Raw genomic sequence first — 19,515 nt, 5'->3', positions numbered from 1 at the left:
GCGTCTTGCGGCACACCCGAAATCTCGCACACAGTTTGCAATACACTGCCCTAGTTGATTGATTAGGGATCCAGAACACCGTGAAGCTACAGGAAAAAAATTAACACTCTGTAATCCCGAGACCCAGGTTCTCTTTGTTTTGCCCAGCAGCTCAATCTCCATTTAATCTCTGGTGGAATCAGTTATTTGGGGGAAAGGACTGTTGCTTATACCTGTGCCAATTATCTGCAACACCGTCAGAATTAATGTGGGGCTCCAGGTTTGTGCTCTAAAACAAACAGAGATTTTTTAAAAAATATATTATTTCATGAATCCGTTTACCTTCAATGAGCATAAGAAAAGAGCATTCTAGATGTGTTCAATTTATTTTTCTGGAAAGAACATTCTCTTTTACAAATCTAATAGGAAGATGAGGATAGGAAGCCAGTTTTCTGACTGTTCACAGCAATATCCATTCCCCACTTGGAGGTGCTCACCAGCCAGGAATCACCACCTCAGTTCATTTCATCTGTGACCCTTTTAAGCAACTTAAAATCCTTATTTTAAGAAGAATAGCTGATATAACTACCGTATCAATCCTCTAGCAAGTCCTTCTCCATCTTGCCTTAAATCAGTGATAATACCTCAACATCAATTCACTCCTATTCCTGTGTATACCTGAGACATTCTTTCAGTTATTTATTTATTTTTAAAATTATATCTTGACTAACCCTAAGGCCCTGATTCAACAAACGGCGCCTAGATCTAAGGAACCGTCTTGCTCATACACACACTTCAGAAAGTTATTAAAGTCGTCTCTATTTGTATGATTTTTAGAACATTAAAAAGGGCTTTATGATTACTCTGTAGGTTGCTGGATTGTCCACTTTCTTACTCTTTGTGAACCGCATCAATCCATGATGTTTTGAAGTCGTAAAATGAAATGTAATGTAATGCGATTGTCAATCATCCACTAGGTGCCGTTTATAGAATTGCGCCTAGCAGCACCTAAGTGCTCTTAGGTGCCAGTAGGCGTTGAGGCCTTAGACACACTGCCATTTAGGTCAGGGTTTTCTTGGCCTAAATGAGTGCGCCTATGGTAAATGAAACCACGCCCCAAATTCGCTAGTAGATGCCTCGGTGTAGACGCCTACCTCGAAGCAGTAGACGCCTATCGAGTTAGGCACCTACCAGCTAATTCTTATAATGGAGCTTTCAATTATCAGTGCCAATTAAGAAAATTAAATTAGGCGCCTAGTTTTAGGCATCTTTTATAGAATCAGGGCCTACGTAGCTCACAATAAAACGATATATAAAAGAAGACAAAACAAAACAACAACTAACACAAAAATTCTTGATTAATAAGGTAAATATCACTGAACTGTAGCACTGTGATGTTCATAAATGCAATAAGAAGTCTACAGAGCAATGAAATGCTGATGAACAATCTTATCGCATGTTTAGAGCTAAGAGGCTTTTGAAGAGAGCTGAGGCAATGGCTACTAGCGTGGACTACTCCTTCTCTCCCTCTATCCCCTTCTCCTTTCCTCTCTTCTATCCTATTCTTGCAAGTGTGGCTCCTTTTCCATTTCTTCTCTGAATATTAGTTTTGTAAACCATAGGCGTCAGATCAGGGAAGGCTACAGGAGCCATGCTAAAGAGCCTATTTGCATGTCAGTGTCGGAGACTGCTAGAAATGTCGCTAAAGACAGAGATAATCTGTTTTGATAATCTGCCGCTAAAATGCGTGCAGGCTAAACCGTCGAAAAACAGTTTAGCGATGGCATTAAAGTTTTGAGAATCTGCACCCCCGTGATTACCCCACTTCTGAAGAATGGTCTAGTATTTGATTACTTTTACCTTTTTTGCTTGAAAAAAATGTGCTGGTTTTATAACTAAATACAAAGCAGGTAACATCTCAATGCTACGTTCTCTTGTTACTTTTGCACAGTTGAGGTCAGCATAAAAAGCTGGTAACCATTTTTTCACACGTTCTAACAAAGTTCCTGTCTCAGAGGATATTTAACTGCATCTACGTTAACTTGGAAACCTACACATGCCAGAATTATTGAGAAGTCTTTGTTAAAATGGCTCTCCCAGTTGTCGGCCTATGCAGTTCATGGGACAGGAGGATAATAATCTCCGGTGGGTGTAGCATAGAACTGTTGTCTGCAAGCTCAACAATCCCCAGCTCACCTCATTGGTTCACATTCATACAACCCATCTTTCATTTTCAGCATCAGCTTTGGCTGAAACCAGGTGAAAAGTTTCTGCTGCAGTTTTGGTTTCGGCCGAAAGTGTTTAGACAATTTGGTAGCAATTTTGGTTTTGGTTGAAACTGAAAAAAGCATTTTCAGTTAGCTTCTAATTGTTACTTGTGCCTGGTAGCCCTACATTTAGGTAGCAGTGTTTGCTGGTCCACTAGCATAGAGAAGCTACAGAAGAAATCTGACAGGTGTACAGCAAGGTGTCACCCAGATCTCTGCTGTGCATCCAGTGAAGTGGGAATCAGGGAAATCATTTCACCCTAAGCTTCAGACCAAGGGAGAAGGAGAAGGCTGTGCGAATCAACTTTTTTTTTTTTTTCCATTTAGGCACTCTAAAGTTTCTGTTCTGTTTGAAGGCTAGGAAACAGGAAACCACATCAGCTTTTAAGGCTACAGCCTTACAGCTGGGAAATGAAAGACCTACCATATCCTGCATGTCTACCTGGATTTCCCTGGACATGTCCTCTTTTTAGAGGACTGTATGGGTGTCCAGACGGTTTCCTGGACTGGAGGGAATTTGTCCGGTTTTGGATTCACTCTCTCCAGTCCAGCCCCCACCCCGGAGTCGGGTCTGGCTCTCATGAGTCTCTCCAGTCCCTGGTACCTTCTCCAGCGCTACAATTTAAAAGCTTCGGACAGCCGGCAGTTTTAGCGACAAGATCCTTCTGATGTTGGCCTGTATGGAAGCCTTCACTTTGCAGCACTTCCTGTTCCCGTGCAGGGCAGATACTGCAGAGTGAAGACTTCTGGAGCAAGCCAAAGGCAGAAGGATCATGTCACTATCGCTGCAGGCTGCCCAAAGTTTTTAAATTGAATCGCTGGAGAAGGTACTAGGGACAAGGGAGACTCATGAGAGCCACACCTGATTCCGAGGTCAGTGGCCTAAGCAAGGGTAGGAGCTGCCTGAGGGGGTATCCCCCCCCACACACACACACACATTCTCCTCTCTGCTTCTTCCCCGTCCCCCATGTCACACTTGCACTCTCTCTTCCCTGTACTTGTTTAAATCTTTGCCAACGCAAGCAGCTTCTCCAGCCTGCTGCTTGTGCCAGCCTGGTTCCCCTCTGAAATCACTTCCTGTTGCAGGGCCAGGAAGTGACATCAGAGGGAAAGCCAATGCCAGTTCAAGCAGCAGTCCAGAGAAGTTGATCGCACTGGCAAATATTTAAAGAGGTACAGGAGGCGAAGGGAGGTCGTGAGCGTGGTGTGAGGGTTCAGAGAGGTTCTGGTGCCTCCATCAAGATGACATTAAACAGTAACAACTATAAAAATGATTCTTCAGAGAACAAGCAGCGACAATGAATTCTCCTCCAATTCCAGTGACTGTATTTTCCACAATTAAAAAAAAAAAGCCAGAGACAACATAATCTGAAAAGGCCCTGTCAGCACCCTTGGAGTTTCATTTTGATGGGCACTATTTGCTTTTGGTTCCTACAAAAATCATTTATAGAGAAACCTTCCTTTCTGCTACAGAGAACTTCTCGTTTTGACACAAGAAGTGTTGTGCAGTATGTAACAGTGGCCGAGGTGCTTTCAGCTGAAGTCTGGCCCCGGTTGCCACCTCCAGTTTTCAATCAAGTAAACAGAACGTGCCCATTGTGTCTATGTGTTAGTACTGCGTCCAGCGCCAGCACATTTTCTGCTGGCCAACTTGGCCACCATTTCTGAAACATCCAAGTTTTGCCATGGACATGTTTTGCAATGTTCCATTATTGCTATAAATCCCACCCTAATCATGCCCCCAACACATACCCTTGACATTTAGACAACAGCATACAAAACAATTTTGAAAATGTGTTAATGCCGTTTTATGGACATGTTTCTCTTTTGAAAATGAGCCCATGGTCTATTTAGATTTTTAGAAAGCTTTAGACAAAGCCCCTTATGAGAGACTTCTGAGGAAAGTGGAAAAACAAAACAAAACGTGGGATAGGAGGTAAAATTCTGTTGTAAAATGGGAACTGGATAAAAGATAGAAAACAGAGAGTAGGGCTAGATGGTCATTTTTTATTTAGTAGAAGGTGAAAAGCAGAGAACTACAGGGATCTGCGCTAAGATTGATACTTTTTAACACAATTAAATATAATCTGAAATGGCAACTGCAAATGAGGTGATCAAATTTGCAAATGACACAAAATTATTCAGAGTTGTTAAATTGCATGTGGACTGTGAGAAAATGCAGGAAGACTAGAAGACAGGGCATCTAAATGGCAGGGAATTTAAATGTAGGCAAGGGCAAAGTGATGCACATTGGGAAGAATAACCCAAATTATAACTAAACTAGTCTTTAAGCCTGTTACATTAACGGGTGCTAGAATAAATGTGTGTGTGTGTCTTTCTTTCTCTCTCTCCTTGGCCGCTGTCTGTCTGTCTTTATTTCTGTCTCTCTCTTTCCTCGGCTGTTCACCACCACCCCTTTCCTGCTCCCCCTGACCAGCAGTAGCCCTTCTACCTTCCTTTTACCTCCCCCCTGTCCAGCAGCACACCTTCACTGCTCCCCCTGTCCAGCAGCAGCCCTTCTCCCTTTGTTTAACCTCCCCCCTGTCCAGCAGCACCTCTTCCCTGCTCCCCCTGTCCATCAATACCTGTCCAGCAGCACCCCTTCACTGCTCCCCCCCTGTCCAGTAGCAGCCCTTCTCCCTTCGCTTTACCTCCTCCCTGTCCAGCAGCACTTCTTCCCTGCTCCCCCTATCCATCAATACCTGTCCAGCAGCATCCCTTCACTGCTCCTTCTGTCCAGCAGCAGGCCTTCTCCCTTTCTTTTACCTCCCCCCTGTCCAGCAGCACCTCTTCCCTTCTCCTCCTGTTCAGTAGTACCCCTTCTCCTTTCCCTGCTACCCCTGTCCAGCATCCACTAGCCTGGGCAGCCTTGGGGTTTTTGCAAGGCCAGCCCATGTCACATTATTGAAGTGGGCTGGCCTAACAAATGCCCCCGTGGCTGCAAGATGAAACCGCAGCTGCTGCGTTTGCTGGTCCGGGGGTGAGAAGAGGTGTCCCGGCGTAGGCAACGCAGGAAGTCAGCCGGCATGGAAGCACACATCACAGTGGCAGGGATCACGGCATTGTAAGTGCGCATGCACGCTTAGGGTTTTATTATTGAGGATGAGCCAGTTTCCACATTAGGAGTCACCACTAAGGAAAAGAATTTAGGTCTCATCATGGAAACTGAGCCACTGTGCTTAACGTGTGGCTGTAGTCAAAAAAACAAACCCAAACAAAATGTTAGGAATTATTAGGAAAGAAATAGCGAATAAAACACAAAATATCATATAAGTTTGTACTGCTCTATGTTGTAGACCACACCTTAAGTATTCTGTGAGAAATTTCCTACTCCCTATTTATCCTGTTTGTCTGTTTTAATTAGCTTGTAAGTTCTATTGAGCAGGGATTGTCTCTTACATGTTTACTTTAATGTACAGTGCTGTGTACATCCAGCAGTGCTATAGAAATGATAAGTCACAGTAGTAGTAGTATGTGCAATTTTGGTTGCCACGTCTCAACAAAAGATGTGGAAGGGCATTTTCAATATGACATCTAAATCCGATTTTGGAAGTTTTGGGAAAAACATCCAAAAATCCAGTAGAGAAAATGGCTATTTTCAAACCAGAAAAATATCCAGCTTTTTGTTTCGAAAATGGTCATTTCCTAGATATTTTATGTCCTCAGTGTGTCTTTATTTTTGAACCATTATAAAAATAATAATAATAATAATAAATCCAAAATGAAAAACACACAAAAAACAGGAGAGACCAGAATTCTTAGCAGACTGGCCACACAGACATCCCAGCAGAGCAGTGGGGCAGTGGGGCACCTTCACATACAAGGTCCAAGATACAGAGCTCACCATAACCCTCTTATATAGTATGGTGGGTTCTCTAAAACCCACACAAAATCTACTGGACACAACTGGACACCACACCAACAGCCCTTAGGGTGGGATTTGGAAGGCTCACAGATGCCACCAGAAGTGTAGTAGTTAGGGTGGGTTATAGTCCCCATTTCTATAATTTACTACACTAAACACAAGGCTACTCCAGGAACCAGCTTGCTGCTCTAATAGGACTGGCATAACATCTGAGGCTGTCAGCCTTGGGGGGGTCAGTCACCACTTGGGGAGTGTGGGGGGCCATGCCTTCATCCCTCCAGTCATCATCTGGTCAGTTTGGGCACCTAGGTGTCATGAAAACAGGTCTAGCCTCAAACATCCAAATTCTGCCCTGGACATACTCTACACCAGGGGTCTCAAAGTCCCTCCTTGAGGGCCGCAATCCAGTCGGGTTTTCAGGATTTTCCCAATGACTATGCATTGAAAGCAGTGCATGCACCTAGATCTCATGCAAAGTCATTGGGGAAATCCTGAAAACCCGACTGGATTGCGGCCCTCAAGGAGGGACTTTGAGACCCCCTGTTCTACACAGTGTTCAATTGCTGCAGAAAAAAATGGCCAAATCAAAAGCCCGCCCTAGTCCTGGCCAAAACATGCCTCCAATATGCCCCTTTGAGATTTAGACGCAGTGCAAACAGCATAGAAACTGCCTTAAAAATATGTTTTGAGAATGGCAAACAAAATGTCCAAATACCACTTTATGCCATTTTGGGGATGTTTTTCTCCTTTGAAAATGAGCCCCATATTGGAATTAGAACAGGTACCAAGAAAGGTGAGCAAAATTGTTAAGGGGATGGAAAGACTCTCATATGAGGAAAGGCTAAAGAGGTTAGGCCTCTTTAGTGTGGAGAAGAGACTGGCGTCAGGAGATATGACAGAGGTCTATAATATCTTAAATGGAGTTAAATGAATTACTTTTTGAAAAAGTATAAAACCTAAGGGACACAACATGAAGTTACTAAGTAGCACGTTTAAAACAAATCGTAGAAAATATTTCTTCACCTAACATTTAATTAAGCTCTGGAATTCATTGCCAGAAAATGTAGGCCCTCTTTTACTAAGCCACGGTAAAGGTTTCTACCCCAGTGTAAGGTGCTAAATGCCCTGACGCTGCTCCCACGCTCATAGGAATTCTATGAGCGTCAGAGCAGCATCGGAGTATTTAGCGATCCAAGCCGCGATTGAAACCTCTACCGCAGCTTAGTAAAAGTGGGGGGTTAAGAACATAATAGCCTTACTAGGTCAGACCAATGGTCCATCAAGCCCAGTAGCCTGTTTTCATGGTGGCCAATCCAGGTCCCTAGTACCTGGCCAAAACTCAAGGAGTAGCAACATTCCATGCTAAAAGCAGTGCAACTAGGTATAATAAAAGTTTGACTGATTCCTGGAAGAAAATTATATGAAATGTTAATAAGTTTGACCTGGGAAAAGCCACTGTTAAACTGGGGGTGGGGGGGAAGGGGCGCGGTGGAGTTGCATGGAGTCATGATACTTTTGGCGAATCTGTCAGATACTTGTGACCTGGGTTGGCCACTGTTGGAAACAGGATACTGAGCTTGATGGACCTTTGGTCTGACCCACTATAGCTATTCTTGTTTTCTTATGACTTCTGTTCTGTGTCCTTCAGAGAGAGGACAACAGTGAATGAATATGCATAAGAACATAAGAATAGCCTTACTGGGTCAGACTAATGGGCCATCAAGCCTAGTAGCACATTCGCATGGTGGCCAATCCAGGTCACTAGTACCTGGCCAAAACTCAAGGTGTAGCAATATTCCTTGCTACCGATAAAGGCCAAGCAGTGGCCTTTCTCAATAACATACTATGGACTTTTCCTCCAGAAACTTGTCCAAACCTTTCTTAAAACCAGCTATGCTATCCATTCTTACCACATCCTCTGGGAATAAGTAGGGAGGGGAGAGAAAGAATAGTACTGATTAGAGAATGACATGGTGGCTGTTACCCGCAGCCAGCCTTCAAGCAGGCTCCGGAGGCTTCAACAAGTTACTCTGTAAACTTAAAACGCACCGCGAAGGTATGGGGGAAGAAAGGAAGATGCTCGGACCGTGCGAGTGGTGCTGAAGGGTGGTAGAAAGGAACAGATGCTGAAGGGGAGTGGCGAGAGGGAAGGGTGGTGGTGGAAAGGAAAGGAACAGATGCTGAAAGGGGTGGCGAGGAACAGACACTGAAAGGAAATGGGGAAGAGAGTGGGGAGAAGACGCTGAAGGGAAATGGGGAAGACAGAGTGGGGAGAAGACACTGAAGGGAAATGGGGAACAGAGAGTGGGGAGAAGACGCTGGAGGGAAATGGGGAACAGAGAGTGGGGAGAAGACACTGGAAGGGAAGAAGACAGAAGGGAGCATAGGGAAGAAGATGGGTGCCAGACCATTTGGGAGGGAGGTGAAGGGCGAGACACAGTAACAGAGCAAATAGAAGACACAGAGAGAAGACAGACAGTGGATAGAAGGAATTGAATGAGAAGATGAGGAAAGCAGAAACCAGACAACAAAGGTAGAAAAAAAATTTCTAATTCTATTTCTTTTCTTTTTTTTTTTTTTGCTTTAGGATAATGTAGTATATTAGTTGTGTTGATAAAAATTTATAAACAAAGCCCTGCCAGCTGAAAATTTCTTTCTCTAGTTCAGCAGCCAGAACTTTGATTTATAAGGAAGGAATAAGCTAAATATTACAGTACTGAGGCTTGTATGGATCCTGTGCGGGTAGTAGTCATGGGGACGGGGATGGGGTGGGGACAGTGGTCGCAGGGGCGGGGACAAGTCGGAGACAGTGGTTGCAGGGACAATGGTCTTGGGGATGGGGCAGTGAAAGGGACGGTGGTCGCGGGGACAGGGCGGTGATGGGGACAAATTTTTCCCTGTGTCATTCTCTAGCTCTTACCACAACCTCTGGCAATGCATTCCAGAGCTTAACTATCCTCTGAATAAAAACATTTTCCTCCTATTGGTTTTAAAAGTATTTCCCTCTAACTTCATCAAGTGTCCCCTAGTCTTTATAATTTTTGACAGTGAAAAATCGATCCACTTCTACCCACTCAGGATTTTGTAGACTTCAATCATATTTTCCCTCAGCCATCTCTTTTCGAAGCTGAAGAGCCCTAACCTTCTTAGTCTTTCCTCATATGAGAGGAGTTCCATCTTCTTTACCATCTTGGTCATCACTTTGCACTTGTTCACATCAAATTTCATCTGCCACTTGGACGCCCAGTCTTCCAATTTCCTAAGGTCTACCTGCAATTTTTCACAATCCACATGTGTTTTAACAAATTTGAACAGTTTAGTGTCATCTGCAAATTTTATCACCTCACTTATTGTTCCAATTTCCAAATCATTTATAAATAAGTAAAAGTATCGTAACTACATTGAATGCAACTATTGTTAACATTTTTATCCCAACTTTATTGCTCTATCATTCAAACCACTTTGCTTTTAGTGATGATGAAGTTACAGGGAAATACTTTTAAAACTAATAGGAGGAAATATTTTTTTCACTGAGAGAATAGTTAAGCTCTGGAATGCATTGCCAGAGGTTGTGGTAAGAGCGGATAGCGTAGCTGGTTTTAAGAAAGGTTTGGACAATTTCCTGGAGGAAAGGTCCATAGTCTATTATTGAGACAGACATGAGGGAAGCAACTTCTTGCCCTGGATCGGTAGCATGGAATGTTGCTACTCCTTGGGTTTTGGCCAGGTACTAGGGACCTGGATTGGCCACCATGTGAATGGGCTACTGGGCTTGATAGACCATTGGTCTGACCCAGTGAGGCTATTCTTATGTTCTTATGAAAATAACTATCACTCATTAATCCTGTACAGCTTATAACATGTTCAACAAATACAAATAAATTGATTAGTCTGATATAAAGTTCCTTCAGATCAGGCTAGGCTACAATATTACTGATGGCTTTTGACTGGTTCTGCAAATATTGATCAAGGGAATCTCTATCTGAAAATCTGACTTTCCTGTAGCAAAGAATTCATCATCATCATCATCATCGTTGTCATTATCATCTATATTAAAAGCAGGGCTAAAAACCTCTTCCGTGCTTTTGTAAAAAAAAATGGGGTGGGGGGTTAGTTTGTGATTACTTATTCCATACTGGGTGAGGGTGGTTCTGTATCCTGTGTGTATGAAAGACATGGTTTTCTGTTAGCGCTGACCAGCCTTGTTTGGCGAAATGCATCAGGCATAGTTCCTGGGAGCACCTTGAATATACCTGATTTGAATCTCCTTATTGGCTGCCTATCTTCTTTTGTTCGACGTTGGATTCTTTGGTGGACCGCTTGCCTTGTTGTTTTGTTACAAATTAACATACATGTGGAACACACCAGAGGAGATACAGATTTGGTTGTTTATACATACATATGGGTTAAAGTTGGATGACATAGAGTGAGGCAGTTGAGAGGAGTTGCAAACTTGGTTATTAATATAGACTTATGCATTTGAACAGAGTTAAAGTCCTGGGCAAGTAGGTGGGAAGGGAAGGAAGGGGGGGGTTTGCTCAGAAATGTTTGGGGCTTCTATAGAGCTAAAACTGTACACTGGCACTGGTATGGTAATCGTTGTTGTTTGTTTTGAATTTTATAATAAAAGAAAAAAAGAAATGCAAGTGGAAATAAAGAAGTAAATAAGAAAACAGGTAAATAAATGGGGCGGGGCAGTGGGCGGGGCAGAGCAGGGTGGGGCTTGGGTGGGGCAGGGCTAGGGAGCCCAGTATACTTGTTTGCCTAGGGGCCCTCGACGAATTAATCCTGCCCTGCCTGAATGTCCCAGTGATGAAGTGTCCCAGTGATAGAATGTCCCATGATGGGACGTCCCGGTGATGACGTGCCTAGGTGATGCAGTGTCTCAATGATGAAATGTCTCAGTGATAACATGAACTATCAAAAATTCTTCAAGGATAAGTGGAGAATAGAAGCAGCTAAAGGCGGTAGTTCACGACTCTTTAATTTGTGGACTCTTTCACCTATGGCTTGATTTGAATCATGTATGCTGAACTGTGTGCATAGCAACAGCTAATTACGATTGTGTTTTATTAGTTTCACACTTTATTCACAATGAGGCACTTTTGCGCACTTTAAATTCACCACGGGGGTGAGACCAGGGATGTAACATTTTTAAACCCTGAATGGGTACTACAAGTGACAACTGACTTTGCCCTGGCCTTTGTACAGTTGTGTATACTGAGGACTCCTTCCCCCTACTATTAATTTAATTTATAATTTACTTAATAGCCTTATTTTTGGTACAATTTCGTGTGAACTGTCGCCTTTAGCTGCTGCTATCCTCACCTTATCCTTGAAGAATTTTTGATAGTTCATTATTGTGACATTCTTCTAAGAGGGTTTCTATTTTTGAAATCAGTGATAAAGGGCTCCTTTTACAACGGCGCACTAGCGGTTTAATGTGCGTAATACCGCGTGCTAAACCGCTAGCCACGCTAGCCGCTACCGCCTCTTCTTGAGCAGGCGGTAGTTTTTAGGCCAGCGCGGGGGTTAGCACGTGATGAAAAGTCACGCGCGTTAACCCCGCTAGCGTGGCTTAGTAAAAGGAGCCCAAAATGTCCAGGTGATGAAATGGCCCCGAGATGAGCTGTTCCTGAGATTACGTGTTAGAGAATGACACGGTGACAAAATTCATCACCGTTCCCGTCCCCGCGGATAACCGCGGGAAATAATCCCATGTCATTTTCTAGTGTCTATTTCAACCTCGGTCCTTCTACACCAGCACTCTTCAAAGCAAAGCTTGTGGGTCAGTGGTTGTGCCCAATTATACTCTGATTCTTATGGGAGCCAAGGATAATGAAGCCATTGTGACATCACTGATGTGATTGGCTCTTAGGCACTGGTGGAATGAGGCATTATGACATCACAAGATCTGCTCTGGATACCAGAGACTGTCATTCTGTAGTGTCTGTTTCAACCTCGGTCCTTCTACACCAGCATTCTTCAAAGCAAAGCTAGTGGGTCAGTGGTTGTGGCCATTCATATTCTGATTCTTCCCTCTCTCCTTAAAGAATGACATGAAGATGGTTTCCCGCGGTTATCCGCGGGGACGGGAACAGTGATGAATTTTGTCACCGTGTCATTCTCTATTACGTGTCCAGGTGATGAAGTGTCTCTGTGAAGAAATGTACAGGTGATTAAAGGACAAATTCCATAAGAAGCGCCCAAAAGTTAGGCATCTAATTAGTCACTGTTCAGCGCGATTCACGTAAAATTGGGTGCTGTTTAATGAATCACGCTGTGCGGAACCTATTTTGGAGGCGCCCAAGAAATAGACCAGCTCTGGGCACAACTAAAACTTAGGCGCCCATGCAAGCGCTTAAGCACGCTTAAGAGCAGCGATTCTGCAACAAGGCGCCTAACATGTAGCCATGCCCATGCCTAAGGTGCATAGCGCCTATTTTTTTGAAGGCCGCCTAAATTTTTAGAGGTGCCTTGTTGCAGAATTGCTCTTTCTTGATAGGCGCCTAAGTTTCAATTATTGCTGATTAAGAAGCTTAATTGAGCTTGTTAGTCAATTTAGATAGGCGCCTATCTAGATGGGCGCCTTCGAAATAGGTGCCTAACATTAGGCGCCGGTTACAGAATTTGGGTCTATTTATCTGGATGATGAAGTGTCCAGGAGAATAAATATCTCACTGATGAAGTAACACCACGATAAAATGTTGCTACTCTTTGGGTTTTGGCCAGGTACTAGTGACCTGGATTGGCCACTGTGAGAATGGGCTGCTGGGCAAATGAAAACTGATTAGAAATTAGAAATGTCTGTCTTTACATGCTCCTTTCTCCCCTCCCCCCCCCCCATTTTTCTTATGTAATCGCTTAGAAATTTTAATAAGCGTTTTATCAAATTTTTGATGCACCGCTTCCTATATTGAAGATCCCTGCATATGCCTGCTATTGAGAAAGTGTGGCGTGCCTAAGGGCTCCTTTTATCAAGCCGCGCTAGCGGGGTTAGCGCACGTGACTTTTAATCATGCGCTAACCCCCGCGCTGGCCAAAAAACTACCGCCTGCTCAAGGCAGGTGTTAGTGGCTAGCGCGGCCGGCGGTTTAATACGTGCTATTACGAGCGTTAAACCACTAGCGCAGCTTGATAAAAGTAGCCCTAAATTGTAGCATGTAAATGCTGACTTATTCTACTACTGCTATTTATCATTTCTATAGTGCTGAAAGACATATGCAGTGCTGTACACTTCTCCCTCCGTATTCGCGGTGATAGTGGAATAGCATGTCAGCGAATACAGAAAAACCAGAAATAACTTTTCATATGTTATTCACGGTTTTCTGTTAAAAAAAAAAAAACCCTAGAGAATATGATAAAACCATGAATAACCTGATCTGTTCCTATGAAGAAAGTGCAGCGATTTTCTCTGTGCAACGCTGGGAGCAGCGATGTTCTCTGACGTAATTTGGGGGGCGGGGCAGAGCCTGCAAATGAAAAACCATGAATAACTGAAACCGCGGTTGATGAAACCGCGAATAATGAGGGGGAAGTATACGTTTAACATTCAAAAGATGGTCCCTGCCCAGAAGAGCTTACAAGTTTCAAGTTTTATTAAAATTTGATTGAACGCCTATCTGGAATTCTAGGCGTTTTACAAAAAAAAAAAAAAAAAAAAAAGAGAGAGAGGGGACAAAAATAAAACAGTGGACTAATATAAACAAGACATAATATTGATGTATAATTAAAGAAGAAGTAAAAGGGGAGAACTACAATAAGTTATAGTAAAGCTGACATTGAAGGGAAAAACAAAAGGAGGGAAGGGAGTGACCTGTTTACTGCTGGAACCTAAAAGATTGAAAAGAAATGGTCAGTATTCAAAGGCGTCTTTAAAAAGGAAACATTTTAATCCTCCTTTTAATATACCTAGATTTTGCTCTTCCCTAATATTAGTTGGCAATCTAATTTGTACAGACAGACAAGACATCTCAGAATTGGGGAGTTTCTAGCAGAAAGAATGATACGATGGGTAAAGGTATCTGACGATGAGTGGGTGTTAAGAGTAAGTGGACGTGTCTACATGTTAGCATGTAAATGCTGACTTATTCTAGAATTCTATAATGGAATCTCGGTGCCCAGATACCATTATAGAAGTCATGCTTGGAACGCTGCATTTTGGCACCCTTTATAGAATTGACCCCCTTAAAGCGCCAAGCCCTCCATTTTTGAACCGGTGTATCCTTGCAATGAAATATAGGAGAGAAAGGTTTCCTTCTTCAAAGGGGATTTCACTTCTTTGCCCACAAAACCACTTCCTTTCTTTTCTCCAGACAAGTTATAAATGCCAAGAAAGTAGAGTGAGATCTGATCTCTTTGATTAGCAGAGACTTTGGACTGTGTATATACCAGAGGCATGCAGCTCACAATGTACATAGAGACTTTCTGGAGAGTCCCTAAACTAAACTAAACTAAACTAAACTAAACTAAACCTTAAGTTTGTATACCGCATCATCTCCACAGAAGTAGAGCTGGACACGGTTTACAGGAATTACTAAAGAAAGGAACTCCAATGGGAAGAAGAAGGGCTTGGTAAAAAGGAAGGAAAGAGGGGACTAAGTAAAGAGGAGGGGGAGGGAGTGGTTACATTTTGGAGAAAAGCCAAGTTTTCAAATGAACAGTCCCTGCTCTGTTCAATGCTCACATGGAAGCTATGCCTCTGTGAGTGAAAATTAAGTTTCTTGGAAACATTTGAAAACTCCAGATTTGTGTAAAATAATAACAAAAACAGGCAGTTCGCTATTTTTTCTTAAGATTTGGGAGCCATAGAAACTAGAGGTCTGCACGGGAACGGGGATCGTGGGAATCCCATGGGTCCTGCGGGGATCCCGCGGGAATCCCCCCCTAACCCACGGGACCCCCACGGGGACCCTCCTCTGGCCCACAGGACTCCCACTGGGATGGAAGGCTTTGGAAGCAGGGTTCGTCCATATAATATAATGGACACTTCAGCCTTAGTAAAAGAGGGGGTTTATAAATTAATTACCTGAACAGAAAACAAAAAAAGGGTTCCACCAAAGAGATTCCACAAGGAAAACAGCAGCGCAAACACAAAAGAAACTGTGGAATTGATGATCCTGTCAGAAGTAATTGCTGCTTTTTATGGGGACGGGCGGGGATGGAGGTAATTCCTTGCGGGGATGGGTGGGGTCGGAGAGGATCCTGATGGGGACGGGTGGGATTTCTGTCCCCGTACAACTCTCTAATAGGAACCTTGAGATAAGATGTTAAGGCCAGATTTTCGGCAAAATGCTTGACGTACGGTACCTGTATGTAAACTGTTTTGATTGTGTGGTTGTAAAAAGGTGGTATACAGGTCCCATTATCACAGGATTTGAAATTTGAGAAGCATCAGACAACTCACAAAGCCAGTTTACACAATTAGTAGAGGAGGATGGTAGGACTAGAGGGGATTTAAAAATTTTACTGTGCTACTGAATGTTCACGATTTCGGTTGTAAGTTTAAATGCAGTACGTCTGATATATCTTTTGGAAAATAGTATGTTTTTTTTTTAAAGAAATTTTTATTTTCTATGTATTAAAATATTTAGAAGCTGCTTCCATGGTCTAAAAAGCGCCCAGAAGCCAGAGGGTGGGAATTTAAGGTAGAGCCGAGTGGCCGCAGATGACGAAACCTGCACGCGACAGATAAACTAGGAACTGGGAGAGCCCCTATGAGTCATGGTTCCAACCCTGCTCTGCTGCTACCTGTTTCCCCCACTGAAACCGGCCATTCAGAGCTGGTGCTCTCTCTTCCATTTCGAAGCCTTTATTTATCTAAGATGTAAACAGTACTATCTCTTCCCACTTAATGGCACTGCTCACCGATGTGACAGCATCAAAAGCTATTTCCCAGCAACCAAGCTCCAGTTCCCCATTAGCAAGAGGTGCAATAAGAGACCAACAAAAATGGAGGAAAAAATACATAAATAATCCCATCTGTCTTGGTCACCACCGGCCTGATAAAAATAAACATCAAAACCCAGCTTGCCATGTTGCCTTTGTAAATTACACACCCTCTAAACTCCGGAAGGAAGCTCTTTCGGCACAGAGTATATTTCAAAAACTGAGATTCCATCTAATATACCTTGATTTAGGAATGAGGTTCATTCTTGTTAACATCAACCTGCAAGCATTGACCTCCCACCCCCTCCCCACACACCCACATGTGTCTCGTGCCTGTGATCTGAGAAAAAATAATTATAAAATAACACACAATGATCCTTTCTGAATTAAAAGTAGAAATTATGAGTATTGTTTGAGAAAATTCGGATCAAAATCAAGAAAAAAACAATGCTGGAAAGGACGGTAAATGCAAAATGATTGTATCAATCTCAGCATTAAACACAGAAGTCAAAAAAGCTGGGGTTTTGTGCAGACAGATTACGTATGTTATTTTCCTGCACTGCCCTGGCACCAGACTTTAATCCATGTGATAGCAGAAGAATATCTCTCAAGCTTACTATGATCTTTCAGAAAACACCTCGGATTCTTTCATTTAAAAGAGAATACCACTCAATAATTTGGACTTTGACAATTAGCACTTCTCTCTCTAGTAGATGTGGAGGGCTCATCTGAAAACAGCATCTTTTCTTGCTTGACTATATGATATACTACAGCTATTGTTGTTATTCCGCAGAGCCATCCTGTCAGAGGAAGGCAAAGCTGTGCCCTTTTCTATTTTCGCAATCAAAAGCATTAGGCGAACAGTCGCAAAAGAAACAATGAGCTTCTTTCTTACCTGGGGTTTTTCATGTCAGGGTTCAGCTGCACAGGTCGAATGATCAGTGTGCTCCTGGAGCCAGGCTAAAAATGCAGCCTTCTGAGATACAGCATTCTTTTAGTGAAAAGGGAAGTTCCCGGCTTTGGATTGCTTAATGAAACCTACAGACGTCAGAGCTCAGAGAATAAGTGAAGGAATGATGATATAAATAACTTCTAATGGTTTTTTTCAATGGAGTAGGGTGGGTCCTGCTCTCCCAGTGGTCCAGTTCCCAAATACTGCCACAAATAGCATTCAGTGGAAGTTCTTTTCCATGCTGCGCTAAAAACTGCACTATGGTTTTCTAAAAAAAAAAAGGGGGGGGGGTAAGCAGAATAAATATTAACAAAGCTCCGGTCCACAATTATTGAGGGCAGCCCAGTCCTAAAGGGGAAAAAAAGAAACCTGAAAATGAAATCAATGGCGTAGGAAGGGGGTGGGGGTGGGGCGGTCCGCCCCGGGCACCGTCTTTCTCAAGGCACCAGCACCCCTCCCCCTGCCACATGCATGCCCATTCCCTTCACCAGTACCTTTTTAACTTCAGCGCGAACAGCCACCAACTTGCTGCCCACGCCAGCTTTGCCACTCTCTTTGATGTCACTTCCGGGACCCACACCTAGGAAGTGGCATCACAGAGAGAATACCAAAGTTCAAGTCCAAGCTCAATTTATTTAATATACCTCAAATATAAAACAAAAATGTTAAAATCTAAGCAGTTTACAATAAGTATAAAAATAAAAGAATACTATTATATTTAAAGGGAAAAACAATATGGTAAATTACAATAAGAATTGCAAGTAAAAATGGGGGGAAAAAAATAGGGTCCCCATAATGTAAACTCCAAGAAAACCAAAACAAAACCTATGAGCAGATTGCTTGAGAGAAGTAAAATGCCTTTAACTGGATTTTAAATGTAATGAAGGATTTTTCTTCACGAAGGTAGATAGGGAGAGAGGCCCAAATTCTATAAACAACGCCTGAAGTTAGACACCTAGATTGGTTCACCTAGCCAATCCAGGCACCTAACTTACCCCTCCTTACAAAAGTGCGGAAGAAGTTTTTAGCGCTGGCCGGTGCTCTGTACTGTTCCAATGGTCTTAAAGTTCCTATGAGTGTCGTAGCAGCGCAGAGCATTCAATGTGCCAGCTGGCGCTAAAAGCCTCTTCCGCGCTTTTGTAAAAAGGGGGGAGGTTATTTGGCTTAAGTTTCACGTTTCAAGTTTATTTATGGCTTGATATACCGACCATCACATGTATCTGGACGGTTTACAATATTAAAAATTAGAAAAATCTAATAAAATTTAAGTGAAATAAAATAAGAGGAGGGTAAAACTAAAACTGGTGTATACTGCAAGTGCGGCTCAGTTTGGGCATATACACCTTTCCGAAATACGTTCTTCAAAAAGTTCTAACCTATCAACATCTACATTATTGCCTTAGTTTAATCTTCACCCTTAGGACCCCTGAGGAAGATGGTTAAGTTGAAAAATGGCCCATGTTGGGTCCATACACTTCAAGTTGATTGCATAGACAGCTGCATTATTGTGTTTATAAAATAAATCTTTCATCAACATCAGCTTCGTAGTCCTCTTTCCTTGTTTTTTTGTTTGTGTTATTAATTTAACAGCACTATTATAAAGCAATATAAAAACAATTTTGAAGACATAAAATAAAAACATAAAAGAAAAAATAATACCTTTATTATTGGACTAACTTAAAGTTTATGATTAGCTTTCAAAGATAACCCTTTCTTTAGCAGATGGAAACAGGAAGTTGAATCAGGGGAGGCAGGATCAGCAGAGGGAAAGTACAGCAGACTGGCCAGAGACAGCCTGTTTTCAGTGCTGCTCCTGCCAGTCATTTAGGGCAAGATTAAAAGACTACTGGAGAGGTGGAGAAGAAAACTGTCAGGATCAGGGAGGGATGGAAGAGAGAGCTAAATGATATCGGGACTTGCAAGAGGAAGAGGGACTAAGGGGCACACGATGAAGCTACTAAGTAGCAGATTTAAAACAAACTGTAGAAAATATTTTGTCACACAATGTGCAATTAAACTCTAGAATTTGATGTCAGAGAATGTGGTGAAATCAGTTAGCTTAGCAGGGTTTAAAAAAAGTTTGGCTAAATTCCTAAAGGAAAAGTCCATAGGTCATTATTGAGATAGCTTGGGGAAATCCACTGCTTATTCTTAGGATACGCAGCATAAAATCTGTTTTATTAAATGGAATCTAGCTAGGTACTTGGGACCTGGGTTGGCCACCATTGGAAACAGGATACTGAGCTTGATGGACTTCTGGTCTGTTCCAGTATGGTAATTCTTATGTTCTTAGATACAGGACCCATGGGTGGGAGGGGACAACAGGAGAGAGAAGAGAGAGAGAGAAAGACCCTTGCTGAAATCTGTGGGAGGGTGGCAGGAAGTAGGGAAGAGATGGGCTAGATGGGGTGTCAAACTCAATCACATTAAGGGGCCGAAATCCAAAACACAGGCTAAGTCGCGGACCAGACCCTGCCCAATCTCCACCCCAGACCCCGTCCCCATAATAATACTAATTATAACACCATTTTTTCCATTCATTTTTCATAAATACACACACAATA

At 42.7% G+C, this 19,515-nt stretch overlaps 1 protein-coding gene across 2 annotated transcripts in view; it reads right to left on the bottom strand.

The window, feature by feature from the left end:
- The window catches only part of LOC117358733 (ICOS ligand-like), a 29,716-nt gene extending 12,713 nt beyond the window's left edge, over nucleotides 1-17,003 (bottom strand). Inside the window, exons 1-2 of one of the 2 annotated variants that reach the window (XM_033940321.1) lie at nucleotides 16,895-17,003; nucleotides 213-268 (exon numbers count right to left, since the gene is read on the bottom strand). In XM_033940321.1, the coding sequence (XP_033796212.1) occupies nucleotides 213-268; nucleotides 16,895-16,908 (70 nt within the window). In that variant the 5' untranslated portion in view covers nucleotides 16,909-17,003. The remainder of the gene's footprint in view (nucleotides 1-212; nucleotides 269-16,894) is intronic. The other variant, XM_033940320.1, reaches the window with a different exon arrangement.
- Between the last annotated feature and the right edge of the window lie 2,512 nt (nucleotides 17,004-19,515).

This window comes from Geotrypetes seraphini, chromosome 4, assembly GCF_902459505.1.
Source record: "Geotrypetes seraphini chromosome 4, aGeoSer1.1, whole genome shotgun sequence".
In the NCBI taxonomy this organism is placed as follows: domain Eukaryota; kingdom Metazoa; phylum Chordata; class Amphibia; order Gymnophiona; family Dermophiidae; genus Geotrypetes; species Geotrypetes seraphini.
The sequence above is the reverse complement of the archived record's forward strand: the minus strand, read 5'-3'. Positions and strand labels throughout refer to the sequence as shown.